At 46.3% G+C, this 25,162-nt stretch overlaps 1 protein-coding gene across 2 annotated transcripts in view; it reads right to left on the bottom strand.

Annotated features, from left to right (window-relative positions):
- GALNS (galactosamine (N-acetyl)-6-sulfatase) overlaps positions 1 to 25,138 on the bottom strand; it is a 42,650-nt gene extending 17,512 nt beyond the window's left edge. The window contains exons 1-11 of one of the 2 annotated variants that reach the window (XM_083870059.1): positions 25,010 to 25,138; positions 22,709 to 22,832; positions 21,454 to 21,528; positions 20,365 to 20,467; positions 18,061 to 18,204; positions 16,863 to 16,929; positions 16,629 to 16,756; positions 15,741 to 15,880; positions 14,494 to 14,597; positions 8,411 to 8,547; positions 5,809 to 5,911 (exon numbers count right to left, since the gene is read on the bottom strand). In XM_083870059.1, the coding sequence (XP_083726185.1) occupies positions 5,809 to 5,911; positions 8,411 to 8,547; positions 14,494 to 14,597; positions 15,741 to 15,880; positions 16,629 to 16,756; positions 16,863 to 16,929; positions 18,061 to 18,204; positions 20,365 to 20,467; positions 21,454 to 21,528; positions 22,709 to 22,832; positions 25,010 to 25,111 (1,227 nt within the window). In that variant the 5' untranslated portion in view covers positions 25,112 to 25,138. Of the gene's footprint in view, positions 1 to 5,808; positions 5,912 to 8,410; positions 8,548 to 14,493; positions 14,598 to 15,740; positions 15,881 to 16,628; positions 16,757 to 16,862; positions 16,930 to 18,060; positions 18,205 to 18,399; positions 18,528 to 20,364; positions 20,469 to 21,453; positions 21,529 to 22,708; positions 22,833 to 25,009 lie in introns of those variants that run through there. The other variant, XM_083870060.1, reaches the window with a different exon arrangement.
- Between the last annotated feature and the right edge of the window lie 24 nt (positions 25,139 to 25,162).

Raw genomic sequence — 25,162 nt, 5'->3', positions numbered from 1 at the left:
TGTCCCCATCCCTGGAGGGGCTCAGGGCTTTAAGTTCTGGATGTGGCTCAGTGCTCACACCTGGGGAATGCTCACAGTTTGGATTCCATCACCTGGAGGGCTTTTTACTCTGGGATTTGCAGGGCTCACTGATCAAACACAGCACAAAGGTCACTCCCTGTGTTTCAGCAAACTTCTTGGAGCTTTTCTCCTCCATCACAAAAGCCTGAAAACCAAATCAGAAGCTCCTTTCTGGAGCACTTCCTGCCTTTTTAGGGAGCCCATACAGAGCATCAAGAGCATCTCAGCTCCTGCCCAGCCCTTACAGTGTTTTGCACCAGCACAGAAACCTGTTTGCTGCAGGAGACATTCCAACAACCCTTTCTTTCCATTATTCTGATAAAAACACACCATTCCCTGCCCACCAGGTGAGTTTTCCAGCGCTCACCATCCCTGTCCTTCTCAGCCATCACTCAGCCCGGGCTGTTTTTCCATCCCTGGGCTGCAGCAGCCTTTGGTTGCACAGCTTTAATTTCCAGAGCAAATGGCCCACAGCTGCTGTGTCAATATAGACATGAGACAAACACAGCCGCTTTGCCAGTTTGGGCTCCCTGCCAAGAGATGGAATCACCACTTGTGTTAACGGGAGCCCTCTGGCAATTCCTCAGCCTGGCTCCAACCCAGCCCAGGCTGGCAGGAGCCACCCCAGCCCAGCTCTGCCTCCTGCTCCTCTCTCCTCGCTCCTCCAGCACCACCCAGGGCCACCAAAACCACCTTAATAGTGCCAGGAGAAAAGCACAGCTGGTAATTAAAGCCTGGAATGTCTTTTCTTGCTGTTTGCCCACAGCACAGGTAAACTGTGTCCTTGCTCTCCCAGTGAAATCCTCCTCACTTGGATGAGGATGAGTGTAGGAGCATCTGTGACTTACAGGGACAAGGAACTCTGCTGACCTGGGATATTCTGGAATATGTGGTTTTATTCAAGGGTTGTGGGTAGAAAGGGCTTTGCCTTCAGCCACCAGCCTGGGCTGGAGGGAAACTCCAAAGAGAGAGGGAGAGAAAGAGCAAGAGGGTTTGGGCTGAGAAGAGGGGAGAGAGAGAGCAAGGGGCAGGGTCAGAGTGCAGGGGGAAGAGCAGGGAAAAGAGACCAAGGTCCTTGTTCCAATCCATTCTATCTCCTTTTGTGATGAATATTCTAATTTACAGTGACCAACCAATACAAGACACAAAATCCTATAGAATCTACACACAGCCTATAGGAACTACTACATTACCATGTGTTACATTTTAAACTCTAAACACTCCTCTTTAGACTTTTCTGTTTTGCTCCATTGGCCTTTGGATCCCTCAGGCAGCAGAAGGGGATTGTTCAATCCAAAGGGATTCTCCTCCAGCTGCCCAGGCTGTTGTCTTCAGGTTATAGAGTAACTAAACTCAGTATCCTACAACTCAAAGTGAGCTTCCATTTCTATTTCCATTACAGGTTTGATATTTTCAGAATCTTTTGCTCAGCAATCATATTTATAAGGTTTCCCTGATTCATCTTTCCCAGAGATGAGCACTCAGGCTCCAAGGGTGGGTGCCAAGCTCCAAACCCTTGCACCCAAAATTGCTGCTAATGTGTTAAGAGGCTGGAAGAGCCCCCGGAGATGGGGCAGCTCCGATCGATGCCTGGTTCATACGCTCGCAGGACCACAATCAAATGTCATTATTTGCGAGGTTCTACTTGACTTCACATCCCCGGCGCAGAAAAGGCTTTTTATCGATCCCTTCTCGTGGAGGAGAAGGGCAATGGCAGAGCCTGACTGGAATAACCCCTTTGGCATTTCGCAGGGAAACAATAGCAGCTGAGGAATCCCACTGAAGGCTCCGCACAAAGGTTGATGTTATCAGCCCCTCTCCCACAACCAAAGGTTTTCCACGGTTTTTCTTTCATTATTTTTTTTCCCCCACTTCTCTTGGGAGGTCCAAGGGCAGTTCTGTGCTGGATACTCTTGGTGGCAGGCACAGAAAAGGAAATTTCCTTTCTCCTGCTACATCCCATTCCCGCCTCATCTACTCAGCACTAAATTAGGAATTTCCTGAGGATTTGATGCCTACTCTGGTAAATTTATATAAAACACATATTTTTTACCCTTTAAGACCCCTACATTCAAAACAAACAAAACAAACAAACAAAAAACCAAAAAACCAAAACCAAACAAAAAACCAACCAACCAACCAAAAAAAAAAAAAACAAACCAAAAAAAAAAACCAAAGAAAACCCCCCAATATTTTACAGGTGGCTGCCAGTAAAAGTCCTGTGTGTTTTCACTGTCCAGGAGGGATCTCCCCCGGTTTATCCTCAGTTCTCCCTTTGCTCCTGCACATGTGGCTGTTTTTATCATTGCTGATTTTTGCTACAAGGGGAAAAAAAAAAGTGAACAACAATGGAAAAGCTTTCTACCCACCAGTCCTAGAGCACCAGGGACTCAAGCCCGTGTGCAGGAAGGAGATTTTTCTGCCTCTATCAAACTGTTTAAAAATACAAACACATTTTTCAAGTCAGGCTTCTTTTCATCTCTCTCTCTGTCCCATTTATCACCTCTTGAATGTCAGAGATGTCAATTTATGTAAACATGAGCCACCTATATAGATGGAAGGCAGGTGAACAGCTCCAAATCAGCATCCTGTGCAATCCTCAGGGAAAATGTCCCACAAAATGCTTACTCCCACTTGATTCTGCAGAGTGAGCCTTCCCTTTATGTTTCCAAGAGAACACCCCCTCAAGAATCAAGAAATCCAGTTAATCCAGCAGAAAAAGCAGCATCAAGGCATCCTCCAGCACTGAGAGAGACTACAAGGCTTCCTGACAGGAGTCAGACTAGAAAAAAAAAAAAAATCAAATTGCTTGGGGGTTAAAAAATAAACAAACAAAACCTGGGAAGAACAGAAGAGCACAATTCATCTGTGTGCCAGATGACAAGTCCTAATCCCAGGCCATAAGGCAGAGGATGCAGACCAGTAAGGGCATGTGGCTGCCATGGGACTGCAGGATGACTGGAAAGCTGTGTGCTGCCTGCACGGGATGTTTCCAGAGTAAATATCCTGAGTGCCAGATGGAGAGGAGCCTTCGGAGTCCTGTTCTGCTTTGCTGGGCTGTGCTTTCTGTCTCTCCCTGGTACGTTTTTATTTGTGTGTACAGCCTTTATTACTGCACCAACTCACACCCCAGTCAAACATGGTTTTCCAGGTGAGGGGCCACATCCTCCCTCACCATCCTGGTCCTCCCAGACAGACCCAGGACAGGCAGCAGCTCCTCATTTTCCAGCACCAGCATGAAAATGGCTGCTTTAATGAGATAATCTCATCTGAAAGTCGGACAAAAATGTGGATTAAACTCAGGGCAAGTTTTCTGTCTCAGTGATTTTCCACAGTCAATTACCAAGGGAGTTTGGAAAGTGAAAGGAGGGCTGGCTAAACCCTGTCTGTCAAAATCATGAAATATTCACCTACCCATAAAACAAACCTCTTCAAAATGTGCAGGCAGCTGTTTTACCACATCTGGCCAACTTCAGCTCTCTTTCCAATGGATGACAGGAAAACTACATATTCCAGGTCTGAGTGGGGACCTTCACACAGAGTTTCAGATCTGGAAGTCTCACTGGATTCACAATGAGGAAAGACCTCTAAAGACCATACAATTAACAAATCCTCATTAGCTGCAGTTCTACTGGGATGGCAAATCAACCCTATTGAACAAACAGGCCAACAGTCAGAATCCCAAATGCCACAGATGTGCAAGGATTTATAGTTGTTTCTCAAATGGAATTAGCAAACAAAGTGGCCTTTTTGATTCCAGAGTCCAATATCAACACAGCTGGGAAGCCCAGGCCCTGAAAGGGAACTGTGTTGTAAGGTGAGCTCAGAAACTCTTCCAGCAGGGCTGGGGACTGTGGAGCTGCTCTGCATTCTGATTTATTTCTATTTTTAAACTTGCGAGGTTTGTAATTAATGGCTGGAGGACATGAGGAGAATTGGAACAAATCTCAGCCTCAGCTTCCTTTGCATGTTGTTAATGGCTGCTCTGGCCACTAATGTGCTCCAATTTTCCCCACATCAAGCCCGTGTGATCCAAGCTGCAGGAAGGAGAGTGGATTTGTAATCGTCTCTCTGATGTACAGGATAATTGCTGACTTTTATCAGACAGCAGTTAAACAAAGACTTGGAAAGAAATAAATATTCCTTAATTGCAGCGCTGCCACTGCTCGCAGTGGGAGAGCCTCTGGAAGGAGTAGCTGGTCCCCATTATCACTGTTCCACACTCAGACATGGAGGAATGAGTTGAGTTATTTATTTCCCAACTGGGAGTGTGGGTATGTGCTTTTATCACCACGGAGAGCAAGAATTCCTGTGGGAATTTGCCACACTCTTGGGAAGAGCAGGAGGCCACCCCTACACCCAAACACAACAGGCAGAGCAGCTCCCAGTTCCTCCCACCCAGGGAAAACCCTCCACGGGTGATAAACTGGTTTTACTCACACACACAAAACAAATGAATGATCTCATTCTATCTGTGTGGAATGAGCACGGAGACAGAGCATAAAATACATTTCTAGAGCCAACTTCCCTTTCCTCCTTGCTCCCTGCAAAACAAGCTTTGCCTCCTGGAGCACTGCAGTCTGAAAAAAAGACAAGCACACACATTTACAGCCCTGAATGGAAATGACTCCCTTGGAGCCGACACTTCCTTCTACCCCCAGGACATCCCAATGAAAGAATCCCTGCACTTTTATATCCACAAATGTCACCAGCACTTAGTTCCGCACCTGTGATGCCTTGAGGACCTTCCATAAGTTAAAAAAAAAAAAAAAAAGGTATAAGAAAAGAAATGATGCAAACAATCCCTCCCCAAGCCCAGGCTGCTGTCAGGATTGCTGAGAGCTGGGCTGTAATGCTCTGGGTTCCTGTCTGAAGGTATCTGCAGCAAGGCACACGTGTGAAGCTGCCACTCAGCAAATGCCCCAGAGTTTAGAGCCGAGAAAGACACAAAAAGAAAAGCAAATGATAGTGCTTAACATCTAACTGTGAGGAGATCAGCCAGGAAATAAATAAAATAAATAAAATGTTGTACAGAGTGGGATGTGGGCTCACAAAAGTGCTGGTAACAGATTAAACACGTTTATTTCACTGTTTTCAACCACTGCTGTATTTTCCACTGTGCCTTTCCTTCAGCTTTTCTTTGAAACCATCACAAACCCAACAAACTCATCCCAGTCCCATTTCAGCAGCTCAGGGCAGGTGTTTTGTGCCAGGAACATCGTCAGTGTGGCACCAGGCTCCAGACTTTCCCAGAATCACAGAAAATCCCAGGCTGGAAGGGACCCACAAGGATCAGGGAGTCCAAGCACAGGTGAACATCTAAAAGCTCAGAATTCAGCAGGAAAGGTTTAATATTAATGGGGATTAAGTGCATTAAAGGGAGCATCCCTCAGAACAACTTGAAATTTGCTCATTTTCCTCCCTTTGTCCCTGATTTCAGGAGAGGAGGGTCCAGTCCCCTCAGGTTTTTTAGGATCATTGAATTATTTCAGTTGGAATATCCTCTGTGATCATGGAGTCCAGCTGTTCCCCCATGTCCCCAAGTGCCACATCCATGTGGCTGTTAAACAGGGGGATTGGGACTCCATCACCTCCCTGGGCAGCTCTTTTGGGGCAGAATTATTCCTGATATCCCACAGGAACCTGCACAGCAGCTCTGAGGAGACTGAAGCACTGTGACCTCCCCCAGTTTAAAGGTTTCTGTCCCCAGGATCCTGGTGACTCCAGGACAGGTCCCTGTGCCATTACCTTGCCGAGCTCCTCCCAGGAGTTGCTCCAGGTCCAGTAGTGAGCTTTGTAAAGCCCAGATCTCACTGCCATCAGCTCATTGCCACGATAATAGAAAATGGGCCTGGAAGGAGAGCAGAGCTGCATGAGAAACACCAACAGCCCGGGCCCTGATAAGGGCCACAAACCCCTTAATGGCATCCCACTTCCCATGTGGATATCAGGCAGGAACAGGCTGCCTCCTAATAGTCTCCTCTGCAAGGTTTTCAATTAACATTTCTTAAAGTGTTCATCAAGTTGAGAGCTCACACGGTGCAAGAATGAAACATTATCCAGCTTGGCTGCCAGTGATTGTTAATCCTTGAACTCTGAGCCCCTGGGATTTCCTCTGGAGCGTGGCGGTTTCCACGTCAAACGGCTCTCAAGTGCCTGGCTGGGAGGGAGAAGTGGGATTCATGAGCTGTGGGATGCTCAGGCTCCTGTCCCCAGCTCTGCCATGGAGCTGGCAGGGTCACACAGGCACAGAGTGGCCGGGAGGACACCAGATGCTGGCGTGTTCTGGATGACATCTCTGAGAAACTCCACATGGAAAAACCTGGCAGCCAGACATGCCGTGGTTTTAATTCCTCTCCATTTATTTTTTTCCCCCCCAAAACCTCACTTTGCAGCGTGTAAACACGCTGCTAAAGCTGCATTTGTTCCCAGAGGTTTCCCTAATTAATAATTCATCCAGGAAATGCAGCTCACTCGCTGCATCTGTGCTGTTCCCTGGGCATCCCAGCAATGTTCCTGTTGGTTTTCCCAGTAAAACGCTCCTGGGTTGGTTTTTTTTTGCGTTTTTTTTTTTGAGGGAACAGCACAAAATTTTACTGGAAGGGATTATGTGCAGGAGAGGGGGTTGATTTGTTGGTGCAGCTCCTCTCTCCAGCTTTGTTGGGCTGCTGACAGGACATGAGCTGTTTGTCATTGTCAGGGGAAACCTTTGTCTTTTCTTCTCAGATGCCACTCCAAAAACGACTCACTCTGGTGATGCCACCTGCAAAAATCTGTCCCTAAATGCCAGGTGAGATTTAAATATCCCTGTCTGAATGACAGGAGAGGCCTCAGAGCTCTTTCAGCCTCACAGTAACAATGAGCCTCCCTCCTTTGTCACCAAGAGCTGCCACCAGGAACAAAGGGAAAACAACTTTGTCACCAGGAACAAAGGGAAAACAACTTGGTCCTCAGGAAGGAGGGGAAGCTGCTCTCAGAAAAGCCCATTCCTGGATCCTTAACACACCTGGAAGTGAAATAAAGGCAGCAGGAGAGACCTGCCAAAATACAGCACCTGATCTAAACCAGTGCCATCAGCAAAACCTCCCAAAAATATTCCACACAGCACTCCAGTCTCCTTTTCCTTGCCATCAAAAGCCAACATTTGACCAGTTATTATGTGCCAGATTTTAGGTTTTTCCTTTAAAAAAAATACATTTTCTATTTCAAAGGAGGATTCCAGCTTGTACTCAATATTCTGATATAAATTATTTCTTTTCCCCCGCATATTCACTTTTTCCTTTTTAAACTTAAAAGAACACAACAACTGCATCTCCTGGAAAGTATTTGGAGGGCTGTGAAAACCTTGTCCTGGTCATGTCTAGGAAAAAAAAAAAAAAAAAAAAGGAAGAGGGAAAAAAAAGAAGGAAAAAAGGCACAACATGCTTTGAGTGACTCTTACTGTAACACAAACAAGGGGTTGAGTGACTGCACTGAAATTCCCTTTTTTTTCAAACAACAAAGAAACTTTCCAAACTTCCAGAAGAGGGGCCAGGCTGTGTCTGAGGAACCTGCAAGGCTCCTGTCAGGTAACTCTCAGGTGTGCTCCTTGCTTAACAGGCACAAAAGGAATTCCACAGCACAAAGACTCTCATCCAATAAGGAAGAGAACCCCAAAAATGTTTTCTATTAATAAGTTTCCTTTTTATCTCCCAAAGAATATGACTGTAGTCAGATCTCCCAGGTTGCCAAATTCCTCACCAAAATCCCAACTCCAAGACTTCTCTTGATCTTTGACACTTCCAATAAAATATTTCTTGGCAGGATTTGCTGTCACATCCTGGTGCCTGTGCCCAAAAGCTGACAGTACATAAAGATTCCAGATCTTTCACCCAAATCTCTCCCTGCAGAAGCATTCCCACATCCAGGACCTTGGGAAGAGGATTTTCCTGGTGTTTCCAGGTCCTCTGCAGCAGCACAGCCTTCACCTCCCAGCTCTGCAGCAGGACAAGGACCCAGCACACTCTGGGCAGCTTTTGCAGTGATAAATAATGGATTTTCCCCTAGCCAGGCTCCAGTTCTCAGGCTTTTATCTCCCCTCCTGCCATATGTTGTTGCAGGGATCCCTGCTAACCCTGTGACATTTTCATCTGTCCCCAGACTCCAGTGTATGGCAACATGCCACATGTCAGGAATTCCCACCTCAGCCTGTTCCAGCGGAGCAGGAGCGCAGTGGGGAGCTCTGCTGCTGCATCCATTCAAATTCACATTAAATACTCCTGAGCTGGTGTTAAAAATAATAATAATAAAAAAAAAAAGCCCCAAATTTGGCATCCCTTCAGCCAGGAGCAGGGCTGGGATAATCACTGACCTGTCAATTAGCTGGCCCTGCAGGATGACAGGTAAAAGGTCGATGCCATCAATCTGTCTGTCACTGGGAGGCTGCAGACCCGCCAGGGAGAGGCTGGTGCTGAACAGATCCATCACACTGCCCAGCTGATGGCTGACCTGCAGCAAAAAGAAAAAAAAAACAACAAAAACATCAACAGAAACACATTTTCAAAGAGCCCTTCAGGAAAATCTATATGGAAAGAGGTTTCCTCCAAAAGCTCCCTGAAAACCTCTCCATTTATGCTGCTGCAGTCACCAGGAAACTCCTCTGAAAACAATAAAGGAAAGGAAACAATCCATATTTCTCCACTTCCAGAGAGAATTTGCATTTTGATTCTCTTTTTTTTTTTTTTTTTTCCCATTTTTCTCTCCCTTTCCTCACTCCTGTGCATCCCCTTTTCCAGGAGTGTGTTGTTGCAGGGCTCAACTTAATTTAGCAAATTCCAGCTCATTTGTGGATTGAAAAATCAGCACTTACACCAAGGGAAAAAAAAGTCCTTGATTTGTTCCCTTCTCCAGGTCACCTCTGGAGTCCAGAATACCCTGAGAGAGTTCCCAGAAAGCACAGGGATAGATGGATAATAACAAAAAGAGCCTGATGACTTCATCTGCAAACAATTTCCAACAATTCAAGAACTGTAAAGTTGTGGTATTTTTAGTCCATATTTTAATAAGGGAGAAAAACATCTGGGTTTGGCTTCAATGGAGATGTGCAAGGAGGGGTTTTTTTTCCCCTTTTTCCTTACTTGGAGGCCATACTCATCTCTCTGCTCTTAATTATTTAGATTTTAAAACCCTACAAAGTGTGTTCTGCCTGATTCTTTCTGAGTCTTTGCTCCCTCCCCGATTGTGGGAGCTGTTGGAGGGTGTTTAATTAGTCAGTGACACACTCAATTAAAGCAGATGCTGCCAGATCAGGAGCACCAGGATGCAGCAGCACGAGATGTGACAGGAAAAGAGCATTTTCAGCCCCAGCACTTGTTGGGAAACAAAAAACCATTGGATACAACCCCACAGCTGTGAGCACCAAAGCATTTTCTGCCTAAAATCCAAGTCCAATCTCAACAGAACAATGTTGGGGCTATCAAAGACTTTTTACTTCTGATTCCTTTTACTCACAGACAGACCCCCAGCCTCTGAGCTGACACAAATTATTTAAATGCAACAAATGATGACATGATAAATGAATTTTCGTGAGATGTTGGCTCAAAACTAAAGGAAAAAAATGGGATACTAAACCTTGTATTAAGAGGCTGGGCTGAACAAAGTGAACACAAAGGAAGAATTAAGAAATTAAAAAAAAAAATGAAAAGAACTGGGGAAAGCAACATGCAGGGGTCTAATTACAAGTTTAACATTACAATATCACATTACTTGATTACAGTCATTTCAATTTTTAATGGCTTTCATTCATCAGGAGGTGTTGGCAGGAACACATCTTATTAAAGCTGCATGCAAGAATCCTGCCACAATTCCTTGGGAGGAAACAAAGTGCAAAGCTTGAAGCACAAGAGGAAACCTGGCTGTGGAAATAAATCCCTGGGAGAGCAGCTGGATCAGCTCACCCAGCCCAACAAGGTCCTGAGCCCTGGAGTTCAGGATTTATCCATGGCCACTGCCTGGGAAAGGTCCTGCTCAGGCACAAAGGGAAATATTTCCCAGAGAAGCTGTGGCTGCCCCAGCTCTGGAAGTGCTCAAGGCCAGCTTGGATGGGATTTGGAGAACATTTATTTCTTATTTTAGTGCAGCCTTTTCCTCTCCTAAAATGATTTTAATCATCCAGTCCCACCTCCCAGAGCACAGGATGGTGTCCAGGCATGGATGGGATGTCTCCTGAGGGAACTGAACATCCCCTCTGGGCACAGAGGAAAGAAGCTTTGCCTCCTGTCCAGGTGGATCAGCTCCTGCCCATCCCTCCTGTGCCATGGCTGGGACCTGGGAGCAGAACCTGGGCCCTGCTCTGTCCCCTCCCTGCAGCTGGACATGGCTGAGGTCCCCTCTGAGCCCTGTCCCTGCACAAGGACACAGATGAGGTCCCCTCTGAGCCCTGTCCCTGCACAAAGATGTGGCTGATGTCCCCTCTGAGCCCTGTCCCTGCAGCTGGATGTGGCTGATGTCCCCTCTGAGCCCTGTCCCTGCAGCTGGAGGTGGCTGAGGTCCCCTCTGAGCCCTGTCCCTGCACAAGGACGTGGCTGAGGTCCCCTCTGAGCCCTGTCCCTGCACAAGGACATGCCTGAGGTCCCCTCTGAGCCCTGTCCCCCCCAGGCTGGGCAGCCCCAGCTCCCCAGGGCTGCAGTTCAGGCCAGGAGCATCCCCCAGCCCTTTGGCTCATTCCTGCAGAGCAGCTCCAGCCCCTCCTGCTCCCACAGGCAGCCCAGGAGGCAGCCCCTGGCTGAGCCCTTTTGTAATCAGAGCTCTCACAATTTCTCCATCTAATCCAAAAGTCACTTTTGCTGGCGTGGCTCCGTCCCAGCGCCTCAATCTTTTGATAAGAGGCAATCACTGACCCCGGGCTCGTGCCTTTAATGTCACCTCATTTATCCAGAGCGTGGGGACAATCCTGGGGGGCCAGCACAGTCCCCTTGTCCTGGCCCTTATTAACCAGCACCAGATGTAGATGACTCTCTTTAATCATCCAATTACGTTTCTGGTCTCAGACAACATTTTTTTGCCGTGAAGCAGAGAAAACTTCTTAAGGAAATTAAATGCCCATGCCACAGCCACTTGGATTTATCTGTGCTCTGCAGCACCACATTGAAGAAGGAAAAAGAGGGGAAAAAAAAAGGTTAATATTTCTATAAAACTTTGAAGTATTTTCAGAGAAAAAAATAAAAAAATTACCATTTTTCTCCTGTCAACAGGGCTCTTTCATTCTAGCTGCCTTTCCCTTTTATTTATATTTTTTTTTTCAAGAAAAAAAAAAAAGAAAAACCCAGAGAGGGCAACAGCCCAGAGAAAATAAATAATATATAAACGGAGGGAGATCAGATATTGCTGTATCAGTGAGGAACAGCCGGTATTACCCACGTAAGGAGGGATTTTTTTTTCCCCCCCTCCTTCCCCCTCCCTTCTTTTTAATAAACTCTCAGTATCCACACAACGTCTTTAAGAAAATGAAATCCTTTTGCTGTGGGCCACGGCGCTGGAAGAAATAGTCCCCAGTGCTGTTATCAGCTCTTTCAAGCTTTAACTCTGAATCAAAGGCGACAATTAATAAAGTCGCCCCCGCCAGGAATGGAAAGGAGGAAAGCTAAATATTTGAAACTGGGTGAACAAATGTCAGGGTGTTTTTAAATAAAATCCTTTTACAGTTATCACAGCGAGCAGACCTGATATCCCTGTCTAATTCAATTTCAATTTGCGCCCCATGGGAGATAGGGAAGAAAAGGTTGCAATGCTGTCTTTGGGTTGATATGTTCTTTTCTCCTTCAGGAAGCAGGCACGAGAGAGGAAGGGGAGGAGGGCGAGGGGAGAGGGAGAGGAGGAGGATTCAAATACCAATAGAATATGATTTTTTTTTTTCCAGCTGGATCCTTCCAGAAGGCAGATGTGATGTGGGGAATGTTGAAACGCTGATTTGTTGTGAATTCACCTGGAAAACGGAGCCGAGCAGGGAAGTGCAGCGAGGCTGTTTGTGTGGGAATAAATATTCCTGCTGGGGAAGCAGAACTCACTGAGTGTTGATGCCAAGAGCAACACACACTCCTGAGGCATCTTTCCCCTCCAAAAAAACCTGCAAAGCAGCCAACTGCTCCAATTATCCCGAGCTCCATGGAGAGCCTGGCAGGTGCTCCCACCCTGTCCCCTCACTCCTTGTGTTTAGATTGAGGTGCTCCTTTATTCCAGCACATGGATGTGTCCTTTAATTAATTAAAACTGGCCCCCACCCAGCTTTATGTATCAATAAAATTATTAGCAAACTGCCAGGCAGAATCATGGAATGGTTTGGGTTGGAAGTGACCACAAAGCCCATCCAGTCCCACTCCCTGCCATGGGCAGGGACACCTTCCCTTAGCTCAGGGTGCTCCAAGCTCTGTCCAGCCTGGCCTTGGGCACTTCCAGGGATCCAGGAGCAGCCACAGCTTCTCTGGGCACCTGTGCCAGAGCCTCTCTCCCCTCACAGGGAGGAATTCCTTCCCAATATCCCACCTAATCCTCCCCTTTGTGCTGGCACTACCTGCCCATATAAAAAATCCCTTTCTCTCCTTTGCCCAAGGCACTGGAAGGTTGCAGTGAGGTCTCCCTGGAGCATTCCCATCAGCAGATGGAGCTTTCCACACAATAACTGGATTTTGCTGGCCAGAGAGACACAAACTCTCCTTTCCTGGCTGCAGTTGTTCCACCTGAAACAGCTCCTGGCCCTTCCCTCAACTTCTCAAATTGAAAGAAACAACCACTGACTGCCCTGGGAGCAAACCCAGCACAGGAAGGACATGACCCTTCAGCTTTGTGCTGAAGCTCAGATCTCCCAAGCCTTTGTTTCCTTAAACTCTTGAAAAGAAGGAGCAATGAGCAACTTTGAAGCAGATTTTCCAGCTATTTGGAGTGCACAGGACTGAGGCTGAGCAGAGAAAACTCATCCCGAGGATGGTGAAGCAAGGTACAGGAAAAAAAAAAAAAAGCCAAAGATGTAGTGGTGGACACAAGTCTCTCACCTGTGGTCAGGCTGCTGAGGGAGCAGTGCTGGAGCCTCGAAGGCAAGAACACAAGCAGAAAACACACAGGTGAGTTTCTATCACAGTTACTCAGCAGCAGCAGCAGCACATAAAAGGGGATTTGAAGTTCAGCACCTGCTTAAGGGTGGTACTGGCATGGTGGAGGAGGGATTTTTTGGGTGCATCCCAAAATCTGGGAGCTCCAGGCACAGCTCAGCTGCCCAGCCCACCCTGCACACACAGCTCTGCCTCTTTTCAGGAATTCAAGCAGCAGCTCCCAAAAACTACCTGGGAGAGGGGTCCCAGCCAGGCAGAAAAGAAGCAGAATCAAGGATTTCTCTCTCCTCCTGTTCTTAATTATCCTCAGAGTTACTACAATGGAAAGAATTTTTAAATTTGGGCATTTTCTCGTCCCCATTTATAATGCATGTTTACTTTTAGCACATTATTTAGTTTGGACTCAGCAAACAAAACACTCAGCTGCAGTTTCATGTTCTCCTTTGCTAGCCCAGGGCTGTTGTACTTGGCTTGCAAAGGCTTTATGGAAATGTTTAAATTTAAACAAAAAGACTGTTTTCATTTCAAATTAGAAAAATAATAAACCATCCTTGGTAGGTTTGGTGAACTCTGGACAAATAATGAAACCAAACCACCCCTCCTGCCCCTCAGCTGCAGCTCTGAGCTGCCTCGTGGTCCCTCCTAAATGTAAATGATAAATTATCATTAGCCTGCCTCAATTAAACCACCCCAATGGAATGCAACTTCCACAAATGTTTTATTTATGACCAGTTTGCAGGCTGGAGCACGGTGCCCAGTTAATGAAGGATCACTGTCTGCAGGGCTCAGAGATGCTCACCAGAGAGAGGGGGCTGTGCTTGTCCCTGTGATCCTGCAGCAGGATTGATTGCATCCTTCAGTAATGAGAGCTGGGACAAGGGGGGCTTGGCAGTGCCACTGGGGGGTTATTTGGAAGTGATCATATCTGTATTTGTGTGCAGAGCAGCACAGAGCAATAATGTGGTGTCTAAACCCTCCCTGAGTGGAACTTTTATCGAGATGTGAGGGTCAAACCACTCGGTACCTCAGGAGAGTGTGGGGAACAAATTCCTGCTCTTTACACTCCAATTTGTTCCAACACACGAGAAATATCGAGGTCCAAAAGAGTAAAAGGGTTTAAAAAGAGCAGGAAGACAAGAGCAGACCCTGTGTGCTCACAGCAAAGCTGAGCACGGACCCTCTAAATACAAATTTGCATTAAAATGTCTGGGGCAGCAGCAGCTCCTCCTTATTCACACAAACCCCTGGACTTGGGGAGAGTGTGAAGAAAATCTCCCTGAGCCCAGAGAGGAGCTCTGCACTCTCTCAGTCTCCCCAGGGCTGCTGAGAACTGCCCCAGGCAGAGACTCACCTGTCCTGCAGGGATGTGGCCAGGCCACCAGGCAATGGCAGGTTCCCTCATGCCCCCCTCGAAGGTGGTTTGTTTGCCACATAGGAAAGGTCCATTGCTCCCTCCTAGGGACAGAAAAGAAGCTTTAAAACCTCACAAAACAGCAGCACTGTCAGCCAGGCTGGTTTGAAATTAATTCTCGTTTCTGCATGGATGCTTCTTCAAACAACACAGCCAGAGTTGGGTTTTTTTGTCATTATTTCCTTGTTTGTTGTGTTGTGGTTTTGGTTTGTCTTTTTTTTTTTTTTCAATATCTATTTGTGATGGAATTTTAGGAGTGTCTTTTCAGCACAGGGAGAAAGTGACAGTTAAACACACCTTGCTATCAACAAGCAAATTAGAAACAAACCCCAAACAAACAAAAAGGGTGTTAACTGCTGTCTGTAACCAAAAGCAATTTGACACTTTCAGGCAAAAATAGCATTTGTTCATAATGATTTTAAATTTTACAGCACCAGGACAGTATTAGATGAAGGTATAAGAGTGAGAAAAACAATCCTGCATTCCCTGAATGGGCACTCTCAGAGATGGCCAGGGCTCTGCAGGAATATTTGGAGTTTTAACCCAACCCTGGAGCTCAGCTGGCCAAGGAACAACCAGGGAGGTCTCAAGCCTGATTCCAGGTCACACAAAGGCAAAGCCAGTGGCTGAGCTGAAATCAGAACTCAGGTTACTCCCTGCTCTGTGGTTCAATAACCACAAGCCAAGCCTGGCTCCAAAGAGGAGAGAGCAGGTTCTAAAATCAATTTGCAGTGATTTGTTTCAGAGAAATCATCACTTAAACAAAAGCAAATCTGTTAAGTAACAAAAATCGTTTCTCTTCTTGATATTTTTCATGAGAGCTAAAGAATGAGGGACTCTTGAACTCTAATTGCTCAGAAGGCTGAAATATGCATTTGGCAGAGGCAGAGTAAACACCCTGCTACGTTACTGAGCCTCTTTCTCAATAAATTACAGAATATTCCCTCCCTGACAGTGCAAACACACACAGGTAACAGCAACCCTGGGGCAGGAAAAATTCCATTTGGCCAAGGACACCTCCTCCAACAGTGACCAGAAACACTGAACATAAATTACTCCAAACATAAACACTCTGTCTTTTGAGGCTTCTCCTAACTCATAACACAGAGCGCTTTTTTTTTTTCTCCTCAGAGAAACAGATTTCAGCCTTGTTTTCCCAAGGCCAGGTTTGCTCAGCTGAGCCTCACCTTGTTTGGGAGCTGAGATGAGAGCAGCCCCGTTGTCAGAGGTGAAAAACACAAAGGTGTTTTCACTGATCCCCAGTTGCTGCAGGTGCCTCAGGATTTTCCCAACGCTGTCATCGATTTCCCTCACAGCATCTCCATACCTGAGGCAAAGAGAGATGCAAAATACACAAAGCAGCAAAAAAAAAAAAAAAAAAAAAAAAAAAAGGGTCAGCACAACGTGTTCAGTGGATTTAATTTGTACCTGTGCTGCAGAAATCCTTCCCCGTGCATCAGGTTTTCTGCTGCCACTGCAAACTTTTGTGTGTCTGGGCTGCAGAGAGCAGCCCCTCTGGGGTATTGAGGGTCAGGGTTTGCTCAGGGGTGAGACACTCTCAGACAAAGAAATTCAGCCATAAAATTCACAAATGGAGGCAAAACCATCTTGCCACAGACTGGGAGGCAATAACAGAGTTTTCCTTATGGTTAGAAGCTCTTTGAAGCAACACTCCCAGTGTCTACAGAGCTCTTTGCCTCCTCCAAACTGCATTTTTAAGAGTGCTTTTCTGTTTGCTGGTGTGATTTACAGGCTTTTAAAACAGGCACTGATCATACAAAAGCCTGCTAAAAAAATCATCTGTGCCACAGACAGCATTTCACTCCTCACACAACTGGCCGAGGAGCTCAGAGTCCCCCTCCTCCCCCTGGGCTCACGTGAACCTCAGTTCAGATTAAAGCCAAATTATGAAAGAACGATCCAAGCAAATAATAAATTTCAGCACACAAACACACACTTGAGGAGTGATCCATCCCCTTGGATCTACCAAGCACTGCTCAGGTTGGCTGCTCCAGCTGCAGGAGGCATTAATTCAAACAACCCCAAAACCAACATCCCCCAAAAGCAGAACTCACAGCCCTCTCTGACTCGTGCCCAGGAACTGTTTGGAGGCATAAACAGGAGCATGAGTAGCATCAATTGCCCAGTATAAAAAGAATGGTTGTTGGCTGGCCTGCTGCTTGCTAATAAAATCCAGAGCTTCCTGTAAACAATAATAAAAATGAATTCATCTTCTGCCATCAAAGTTTCTCCAAAAAAAACCCAAACATAAAGTCACCTTGGTTTAGAAGCCAGAACTAGAATTGTACCTGCAGGTAGAGCTGAGTCAAGTTGGATTCACCTGTCTTCAGATCAATTTTGAAATCTTCGTAGTATCTTAAGATAAAAGGAATCAAAAAGGGAAAAAATCAATCCTAAGGAATAAACATCACAAAAAAGGTTATTTTCCCCTTTTATGGATTTTTTTTTTCTCCTGTGTATGGAGGTGACAAACGAGGCACAGTTAACACTCAACAAACTCTCTTCAGATATTAAAAATATGTCACCATAATTGTTCTTATGGGAGAGAGTGATGACACAGTTTGATCCAAATTAATGACTTCAAGTTTTGGCCAACCCTGAGGGACTTGGCCTTTTGATGTAAGGGGCAAAATGCTTCAAAATCTCATGGTGATTCATAAAGAGCTGGTTGAAATGTGAATAAAATTTCAGAAGTACACAACAACTTCTTCCAGTGAGACAGAGAAATGCTGGAAGCAGAACTTGGGCTGCTTTGGAAACATTATTTTGGAGGGATCTTCAGCCACCAGTAAAGCAGAGAAGGGCCTGGGGAAGTGCTCAGTAAAATGAGACAACACCAGAGTGAAAAATGAATGGACAAGAAGGGCCCAGACTGCAGACTGGGAGCTGGGAATGGAGTTATGCAAACACACAAAATATAATTCCAAACAGGAAGAGAAGGAACAAAGAGGTCTTTCAGTACAGAATGGGAGCAGCCTCCAAGAGTGCAGTGAAATGCTCACAGGAAGCCTTGAGGGTGCCAGGGATGAGCAAACAGCTCTGGGAGGGCAGCTCCACATCCCTGCACCATCCACGGGACACGTCCAGCTTGGTGCTGGATCTTTATTAACCCCAGAACGGTATGGGATGGAATGAGCCCCAAAGCCCATCCAGGTGTGAACCCAAAGCCCATCCAGGTGTGAACCCCAAAGCCTACCCAGGTATGAATCCTAAAGCCCATCCAGTGTGAATCCCAAAGCCCATCCAGCTGTGAGCCCCAAAGCCCATCCAGGTGTGGACCCAGAGCCCATCCAGGTGTGGACCCAGAGCCCATCCAGGTGCAAACCCCAAAGCCCACCCAGGTGTGGACCCAAAGCCCATCCAGGTGTGAATCCAAAGCCCACCCAAGTATGAACCCAAAGCCCATCCAGGTGTGAACCCAAAGCCCTTCCAGGTGTGCAGTGGCAGCAGGAGAGCCCAGACAAGCCCAGGTAAGGAGCTGGTTACCTGCCAAGCATCTCCCAGTCCCTGTAGAGGGGGATGTTGGGGCGCTCCCTGTTGTCGTAGGGCCCGAAGTGGCAGTTTGGGGACCCAAACCACTCGTCAAAGCCGTGCCTCAGGGGGTGGAACTGGGGCTGGTGCCCCAAGTGCCTGCCAACAAAACCAACACTGGGAGTGAAAATCCCACTGAAAAGAAGCAGAAGCTCAGCTCATCAGAACAGCATGCAAGGACACAGTCTCTGCCTAAGAAATCAAAACTCAAAGCATTTCAATCAAATTAAATGATTCCAGAGCAGTGTCTTGAGCTCTCTCACACTTGTTGCAAGCACAGCCATGCAGACTCACCCCAGTGCTCACTTATATTCCATTTTATTTACTCTCCAATCACTGTTTTCCACTTTTTTTCCTTCCACTGGTGTCTTCTCCCATGCTGTCTGATGATCAGCACTGATGGACTACACTGCCCCAAACCACTGCAGAGATGCACATAATGTTTTACTTGAGGATTCTGATCTATGACAAGTCCCTTTCATCCCACTGAGCTGTAAAAACACAAGGCAGAGCTCATGAAATGCACCATTCCATCCTCATCCCCTTTATGGAGCATTCACGCTGCCAAAATGGTACAGAGAGACCTGAATGGAAATGAAATGAGGTTTTTGTGTGCACATGTGGACATAAAACATGTTTAGCTACTCCTGATGACAGCTCCTCTCTACTGTGCAGCTTGAAAATCCTCCATTCTTAACTTCCAGATGAAGCTCCTTTCTAATCTCCAGGTTTTGTACTGCAAATTCTACATTTCCTGCATTTATAGCACCTTGAAGGCAGAGAATTGGCATCTTCTCTGTCTCTAAAGGGGATCTTGGTAGCTCAGTGTTTATTTAATCATTTCATCTTCCCCTCACGAGCCTGGATCTGTCCCCTGTCCACTTTGTGCCATCCCCTCTGAACATAAAAGGCATAAAATGCATTCCCTGGAGTAAAATGATCCTTGGAGTTACTCTGAGCTGTTCCAAACTGAGTTATTACAGAAATAATTCTCATTTCAGCTGCGACTACAGCTTGATGATGTAACTGCCACTGCAGGGCTGAGCTGCAGGATTCCACTCTTTCCTCATTTGTGGATGTGGGAACACAAAGTTATTCCTGGCTGTTTCTACAACAGGGGAGAGAGAAAATCACCTTATTCTAAGAAATCCCTAAAAGAACTTACAGAGACATTAAACAGTGACTGAGATCCAGTCTCTGCATCTTACAGCACAAAAAAATTGAGATTTAATGAAACACAACAAATTCCACACTGGTCCTGGGAAATACTTGACTTGCAAACTTATAATGAAACCATGGAATTCATTGTCACAGGACGCCCTGGAAAGTTTTCAGAAAGGATGATGAAACAATAGGAAAATTTTCTGCTGGAAAACCTCTGTGAGGGCAGGATGAGACTCCACTTTTACCCTGCATTTCCTTACACCTCTCCAGGGAGCAGGATCACTCCAGGCCCTGGCCAGGAGAAGTTTCTGGATGCACAATAATGCCCTGCACATTCCTTCTTACTCCTATTCCTGCTAACAGCTGCAGGTCCTTCCAGATTTGCCTTTTTTTTTTTTTTTTCCAAAGAACTGGCACCAATCTGCATTTGCCTTGTTTATTCCTTTTCCCTGGGTGTATGAATTTCCATTTATTAGCACTGAACTGCAGCTGATTGCACCCAGCCCACTGAGCTGATCCTTCAGGGCCTCTCTCCTCCTGCTTGGATTTGTGCTGATAAATAATTCACTGTCTTAGGGTGCTTTGCTTTCTTCCCAATTCCAGCAGGTGAATCCAACCACAATGCAAACCCACCCTTCCCTAACTTATTAATGAAACTGATAAAGAAATTCCTGTTACTTTGCACAGGAATTCAGTTTATTAATAAAAACCCAACATACAGCAAGAGTCAAAGATAAAAACCACGTAGGTGCTCGAGGCAAATTCCAACAGAATATGCTGGTTTTTTCTGATTAAATAAGTGGTGTGAGGTGTGGATAAAAGCACAGATTTGAGGAGTTTATAAATACAAATACACACATAAAACCTCACCAACTCTTTGTATGAAGATATATGAAAGTATTTGTAATGGGAACACTCAGGAATTGATCCCAGCAGGAGGAAGATCCATCACACTTCCCAAAGTTGGACATTTGAGCTTCAAAACATTTTCCCCCCTGTAATTCTGTTTTTTTTTTTTTTTTTTTTTTTCTGTTGCTCCTTTCCCAACACACACAGAGTAAAATCTCAAACCAAGAGAGCTCCAAATAAATTTACCATTTGCCAATGATCTTATTGGTGTAACCAGCTTTCTTCAGGAGCTCTGGAAGGAGTAATTCAGAATCTGGGATTCCTCCCACTATATCCTGTGGTGTGTATGCTGTGGAAAACAAACCAAAAACACCTTTTTGACTCCTCAAAATATTACAACAGCAAACACCTCACGTACAGGAGCAGAAACAGCAATTATCTGGATCCCAGCAATGCCATTTCCTTGGAATTCCTCCCATGGGATGAAGAGAATAAATTGATTAAGGGAGATTTCCACCCACTTGTGCCTGAGGGCACAATAATAAAGGGAGCTGCCACCCCAGAGTGGAGGTGAGACCTTGAAAGGGAGATGTCATAGAAAATCAGGTGCTTTAGGGGTAATTTGTTTTGTATTGCTTTAGCAAACTACAAGAATTTATGTTGTAAATTTGCTTTGTGTGTTCTAAAATGAAAGCAGCTTTTTCCTAACTCAAATAACCAATAAAGGTGCTCAGACTGCAAGAGCTGATGTATCACAGGTTGGATTTGATGAGCCTAAAGATCTTTTCCAACCTAATTCATTCTGTGATTCTGAGAGAAATGCAGAGTCTCTCTCAGCCCCTGAGGCTCTCAGGTGTGATTTTACTCTGGGAATCAACCCCTGGCTGCTGATTCCTGCCCAGCCACGTCCCAGCTCGTGGCATTTGTCACCCTGGGACCCAAATCAGCCCAGAGATCTTCCCTGGAAGCACCACAGGATGGAAAACTGCTCTAAAACTGGGCAGAAATCTGTGAGCAGACACCTCTCCCCTCTGGGTATTAACACCCCCACCTGATTTTCCTTCACCAGACCCAATTCCCCTGGCCCAGAGGAAACATTTCTCAGCCAGTAGAAACAAATGGATCAAACAGCCTTAAGGTTTATCCTCTTAATTTGAGGTTTTTCTGCTCGATGAGGAGGAAACAATAAAATTCACTCTTATTACCAGCACTTAACAGGGTTTGGTGGCATTCTGGAAGATCCATGGGGAAGATCCCCTTTGTCCAAAGAGAAACTTCCTACAAGGCCCAGAGGGAAATCAGGAGGGGAAGGGAGAGCAGGGATGAGGCTCCTACCGTTCCTGGCATGTCCATTTGTGGTGTAAAATCCATTCCTGACCGGGAGCCGGCCTGTCAGCAGCGCTGCCCTTGCTGCAAACAACACAAACGTTCCTTTACATCCATTCTCTGCTTAATATTCAGATTATTCTGCAAGAAAGAGGCCAGTACACTGACAGGAGTGTGTCAGTGTCCTGTTGTCACAGCCACTAAACCCTTCACACTCTCCCACAATCCACGGAGAGAATCACTTCTGATGCATCATTTGAGTTATTCCAGCTAAATTTGGCCCTTTTATTAAATTAGCCACAGTGAAGGGTCATTCCTTTGAATAGTCAATGAAGCAACCCTTACATCTCAGTTATATATATATTTTTGATGTATTTAAGAGGAAATCCTAGCACAAACTGATTAGATGCTCAAGGCTAAGCTTTCGAGCTTGACTGAACAAAAATCAGGAAATACAAAGAAAGAGCTGTCCAGCTTTGACAATAAAAGCCAAGTCCTGACTGCAGGGAATATTTAAACAGATGTTTAACTTCAAGCATATGCAGTGCCACCACTGGATTAGCAGGATTTCAGCATATTTTAAATGCTTTTTCTGAGCAAGGACATCATCAACACACTGGCAAGTGCTACCCTAAATGAGAGGCCAAAAAAAAAAAAAAGCTCCTGTTCTTCGTTTTTTGCTTCAGTTCTTGGCAGCTAATCAGGTTTGAAGGGAAAAAAAAAGAAAGCAAAATGAGAAACCACCTCAGAGAAAAAACAACAAGGAGAAAAATATCTGCCTCTCCCAGGCCCAAACGTTCCTTTTATCTCTTGTCCTTGTCCCAAGAGTCTTGTAAGACACCAGGGTCAAAAGCAGGACACAAACTGCTGCCTTTCCTTGCATGAAAGTCTCACCAGAGCCAACAGAATCAGACCAAATATGTCCAGAAACAGTTCAGATCCTGCTTTGTTTAACCCAAAATGAGAAAGATGAAAAAATGCCCAGAGTGGGGCTGGAATACCGAACTGAAATGGTCTAAAAATCCTTCAGTTGGGCTGATCACTGAGCCAGTGCTTTGTACAAACTGAAAACTGTCGGTTTTTCCAATCCAAACACGAATAAAAAGGGAGCAAAATGCACGATCAAAGCAGCAAATCCAACCTCTGGCCTGAGGGCAGTCACTGGTTTGGTTGTGAGTCCATGTCAGAGGCTGGCAAACACCCCAAACCCCTCAGAGGGGAGATGTTCCTCATGTTTACAAGATCTAAACTGCACTTTACTCACAGGGAGAGCAGAGGGGGCTGGCAGTATAGAAATCCAGGAAAAGCATCCCTTCTGCAGCCATCTGGTCCAGGTTAGGGGTTTCCTTCGAAGGCTCTCCCAAAGCTCCCAAATCCCCCCAGCCCATCTGCAAAAGGAACACACCAAATGTCAAATTATCCCTTTACACAACCACATTGTTTTGGGGGCTCACATAACACTTTCAACTAAGTCTCTTAATTTATAAGTGTTTCCAGTGCTCATCTCCCTGCTCAGCACTTCACAGATGTGACAAAAACAATCTCTGCCAGCCCTGTGGAGCAGGGAACTCTCACACCTTCCCCTGGTGGTGGGAAATTGAGGATTAAATGACTTATTAACAGGTATTAAAGCACTTTAGGAAGAAGCCCAGTGCCTTCACTGTTACTCAGAGGCCTGAGGCACACCCAGAGCAAGGAGGAAGAGGAAGTTACAAGTGGTTTACTCGGGGTTGTGCAGCTGCCACGTCTGAGCCTTCAGTCCCTGCTCTGCTGTTTGTGCTGGAGCCCAGGACTCCACCTCAGCCTCTGGATTTATCCCTCTGCAGGGCTGGAAGCACAAGGAAAAGGCCTGAACCCAAAAGCAGCACTGCAGGAAAAACAAGGAACTTTTAAAAGCCAGAGGAATCTGCCAGAGGCATCACAAGTGACTGTGTTTATCTGCAGGACTGTGGTTTCATCCTGTTCCTCCTCTGAATTCCAAGAGGTCACACACACCAGAACCATAAAAATTCCTATCAGGGGTGTCTGTGTTGACTGCTGGAAACCATTCCTGGGAAAAGCACAGCTGCAGGCAGAAGGTTCTGGAAGGGAGCAGCTCAATGAGGCACCACAGCTGATGGGGATTCCACTGTGCTCTAGAGGTTCCTCTGATCCAGGGGTGTGTTAGGAGAGCCATGGATGCATCCAGATCCTCAGAAAACCACCCAGTGCCACCAGTTTGGAGAAGAAAATCGTTGCTGCAGAGCTGCAGAGATGGTTTCTGAGTTCAGGAGAAATTAAATGGTTCCCCCTGACATTGGGGTGAGCAATTAAAATGGATTCAATGGATTTGCCCCCAACTTCTTGGTTTTTCTTTATCATCAAGGAAGAAAGACAAAAAGAATCTCATGTTGGTCTAGATTTCAGAGCCTCAGAGGATCAAGGAGAAAAAAACCCAGAGAGATGTATTTTTTTTTAATAAGTTATTAAATAAATCAATAGTTCACAGAAGCTGCAGACACGAGTTTCATGCTGTACCAACACTTCCAGGGTGGGAGAGCTTTCCTCTGGAAAATGACAAACTCCAGCTTGGGAGGGGGAAATATTCCTGGATGGAAAACTGACATCACAGAATCACTGAGGTTGGAAAATATTCTGCCTGATCCCCACCTTGTCCCCATCTCAGGGCACTGAGTGTCACCTCCATTCCTTCCCTGGACACCTCCAGGGACAGGGATTCCAGCCCTTTCCAGAGGCTCAGCTCGCTGGAAAAGCAAGGAATTATCCTGCTCAGGAATGCAGAAACACCGTGGAAACAATGGGAAAACAGGGAAGGGTTTGCCCTTAATAGACTCAAACAGCAACAAACATATTTCTACCACAAACACACCTGGAAAGTGACAGGAAATTATTAAGAGAAAAGCAAACTGGGTAGATGGCTGCGACCTGAATGTGTCAGAAATGAATATAACTCCTTATCTATGTGACCAAGGGTGCAAAATTGAAAAGATTTTGAGTTAGAAATAAATCTGTGATTATTTCTGCTCTTGAATAATTTATTGCTGTTTTTTTTCCTTCCTAGTTCAGAGAGCCGAAATGAGCAGAAACACTTTTCTTCTTGCTTAGTTTTCCAGTTTTCCAAGCCCCTCCTTGTGATGAACAATCATTAATGTTGGAAAGGAGCTTCTGGAGACCATCCAGCCCAGGGCAGGGGCACCTGGGGCAGGTGACAGAGGTGACATCCAGGTGGGGTTGGGATGTCTCCAGAGGAGGAGCCCTGGGCAGCTGTGCCAGGCCTCTGCCACCTCCATGGGAAGAAATTCTTCCTTGTGTTGCAGAGAAACTTCTCGTGGTTTATTTCGTGGCCTCATCCTGTCGCTGGACATCACTAGGAACAGCCTGGCCCTCTGACACCCCATGGAAACACTCCTATGGATGGACGGGACCCCTCTCATCCCTCCCTCCTCCAGGCGGGCCGAGCCCGGCCCCGCAGCGCCTCCTCATCCCCGGGGGACGCTCCAGACCCCTCTGGAGACACCCCCGCGGGCCGACACCCCCCACCACCACCCCCCGGTGCCCCACTCACGTCGTCCATGAGGAGGAGGACGATGTTGGCGGTGGCAGCGGCGGCGGCGGGGCCCAGCAGGGCCCAGCAGAGGCACAGCGGCCTCAGCGCCGCGCTCGCCATGGCAACCGCGGCCCCGCGGGAGCGCGCCCGGCGGGAGCGCGCCCCGCCCCG

This window comes from Zosterops lateralis, assembly GCF_965231275.1.
Source record: "Zosterops lateralis genome assembly, chromosome: 12".
Lineage (NCBI taxonomy): Eukaryota > Metazoa > Chordata > Aves > Passeriformes > Zosteropidae > Zosterops > Zosterops lateralis.
The sequence above is the reverse complement of the archived record's forward strand: the minus strand, read 5'-3'. Positions and strand labels throughout refer to the sequence as shown.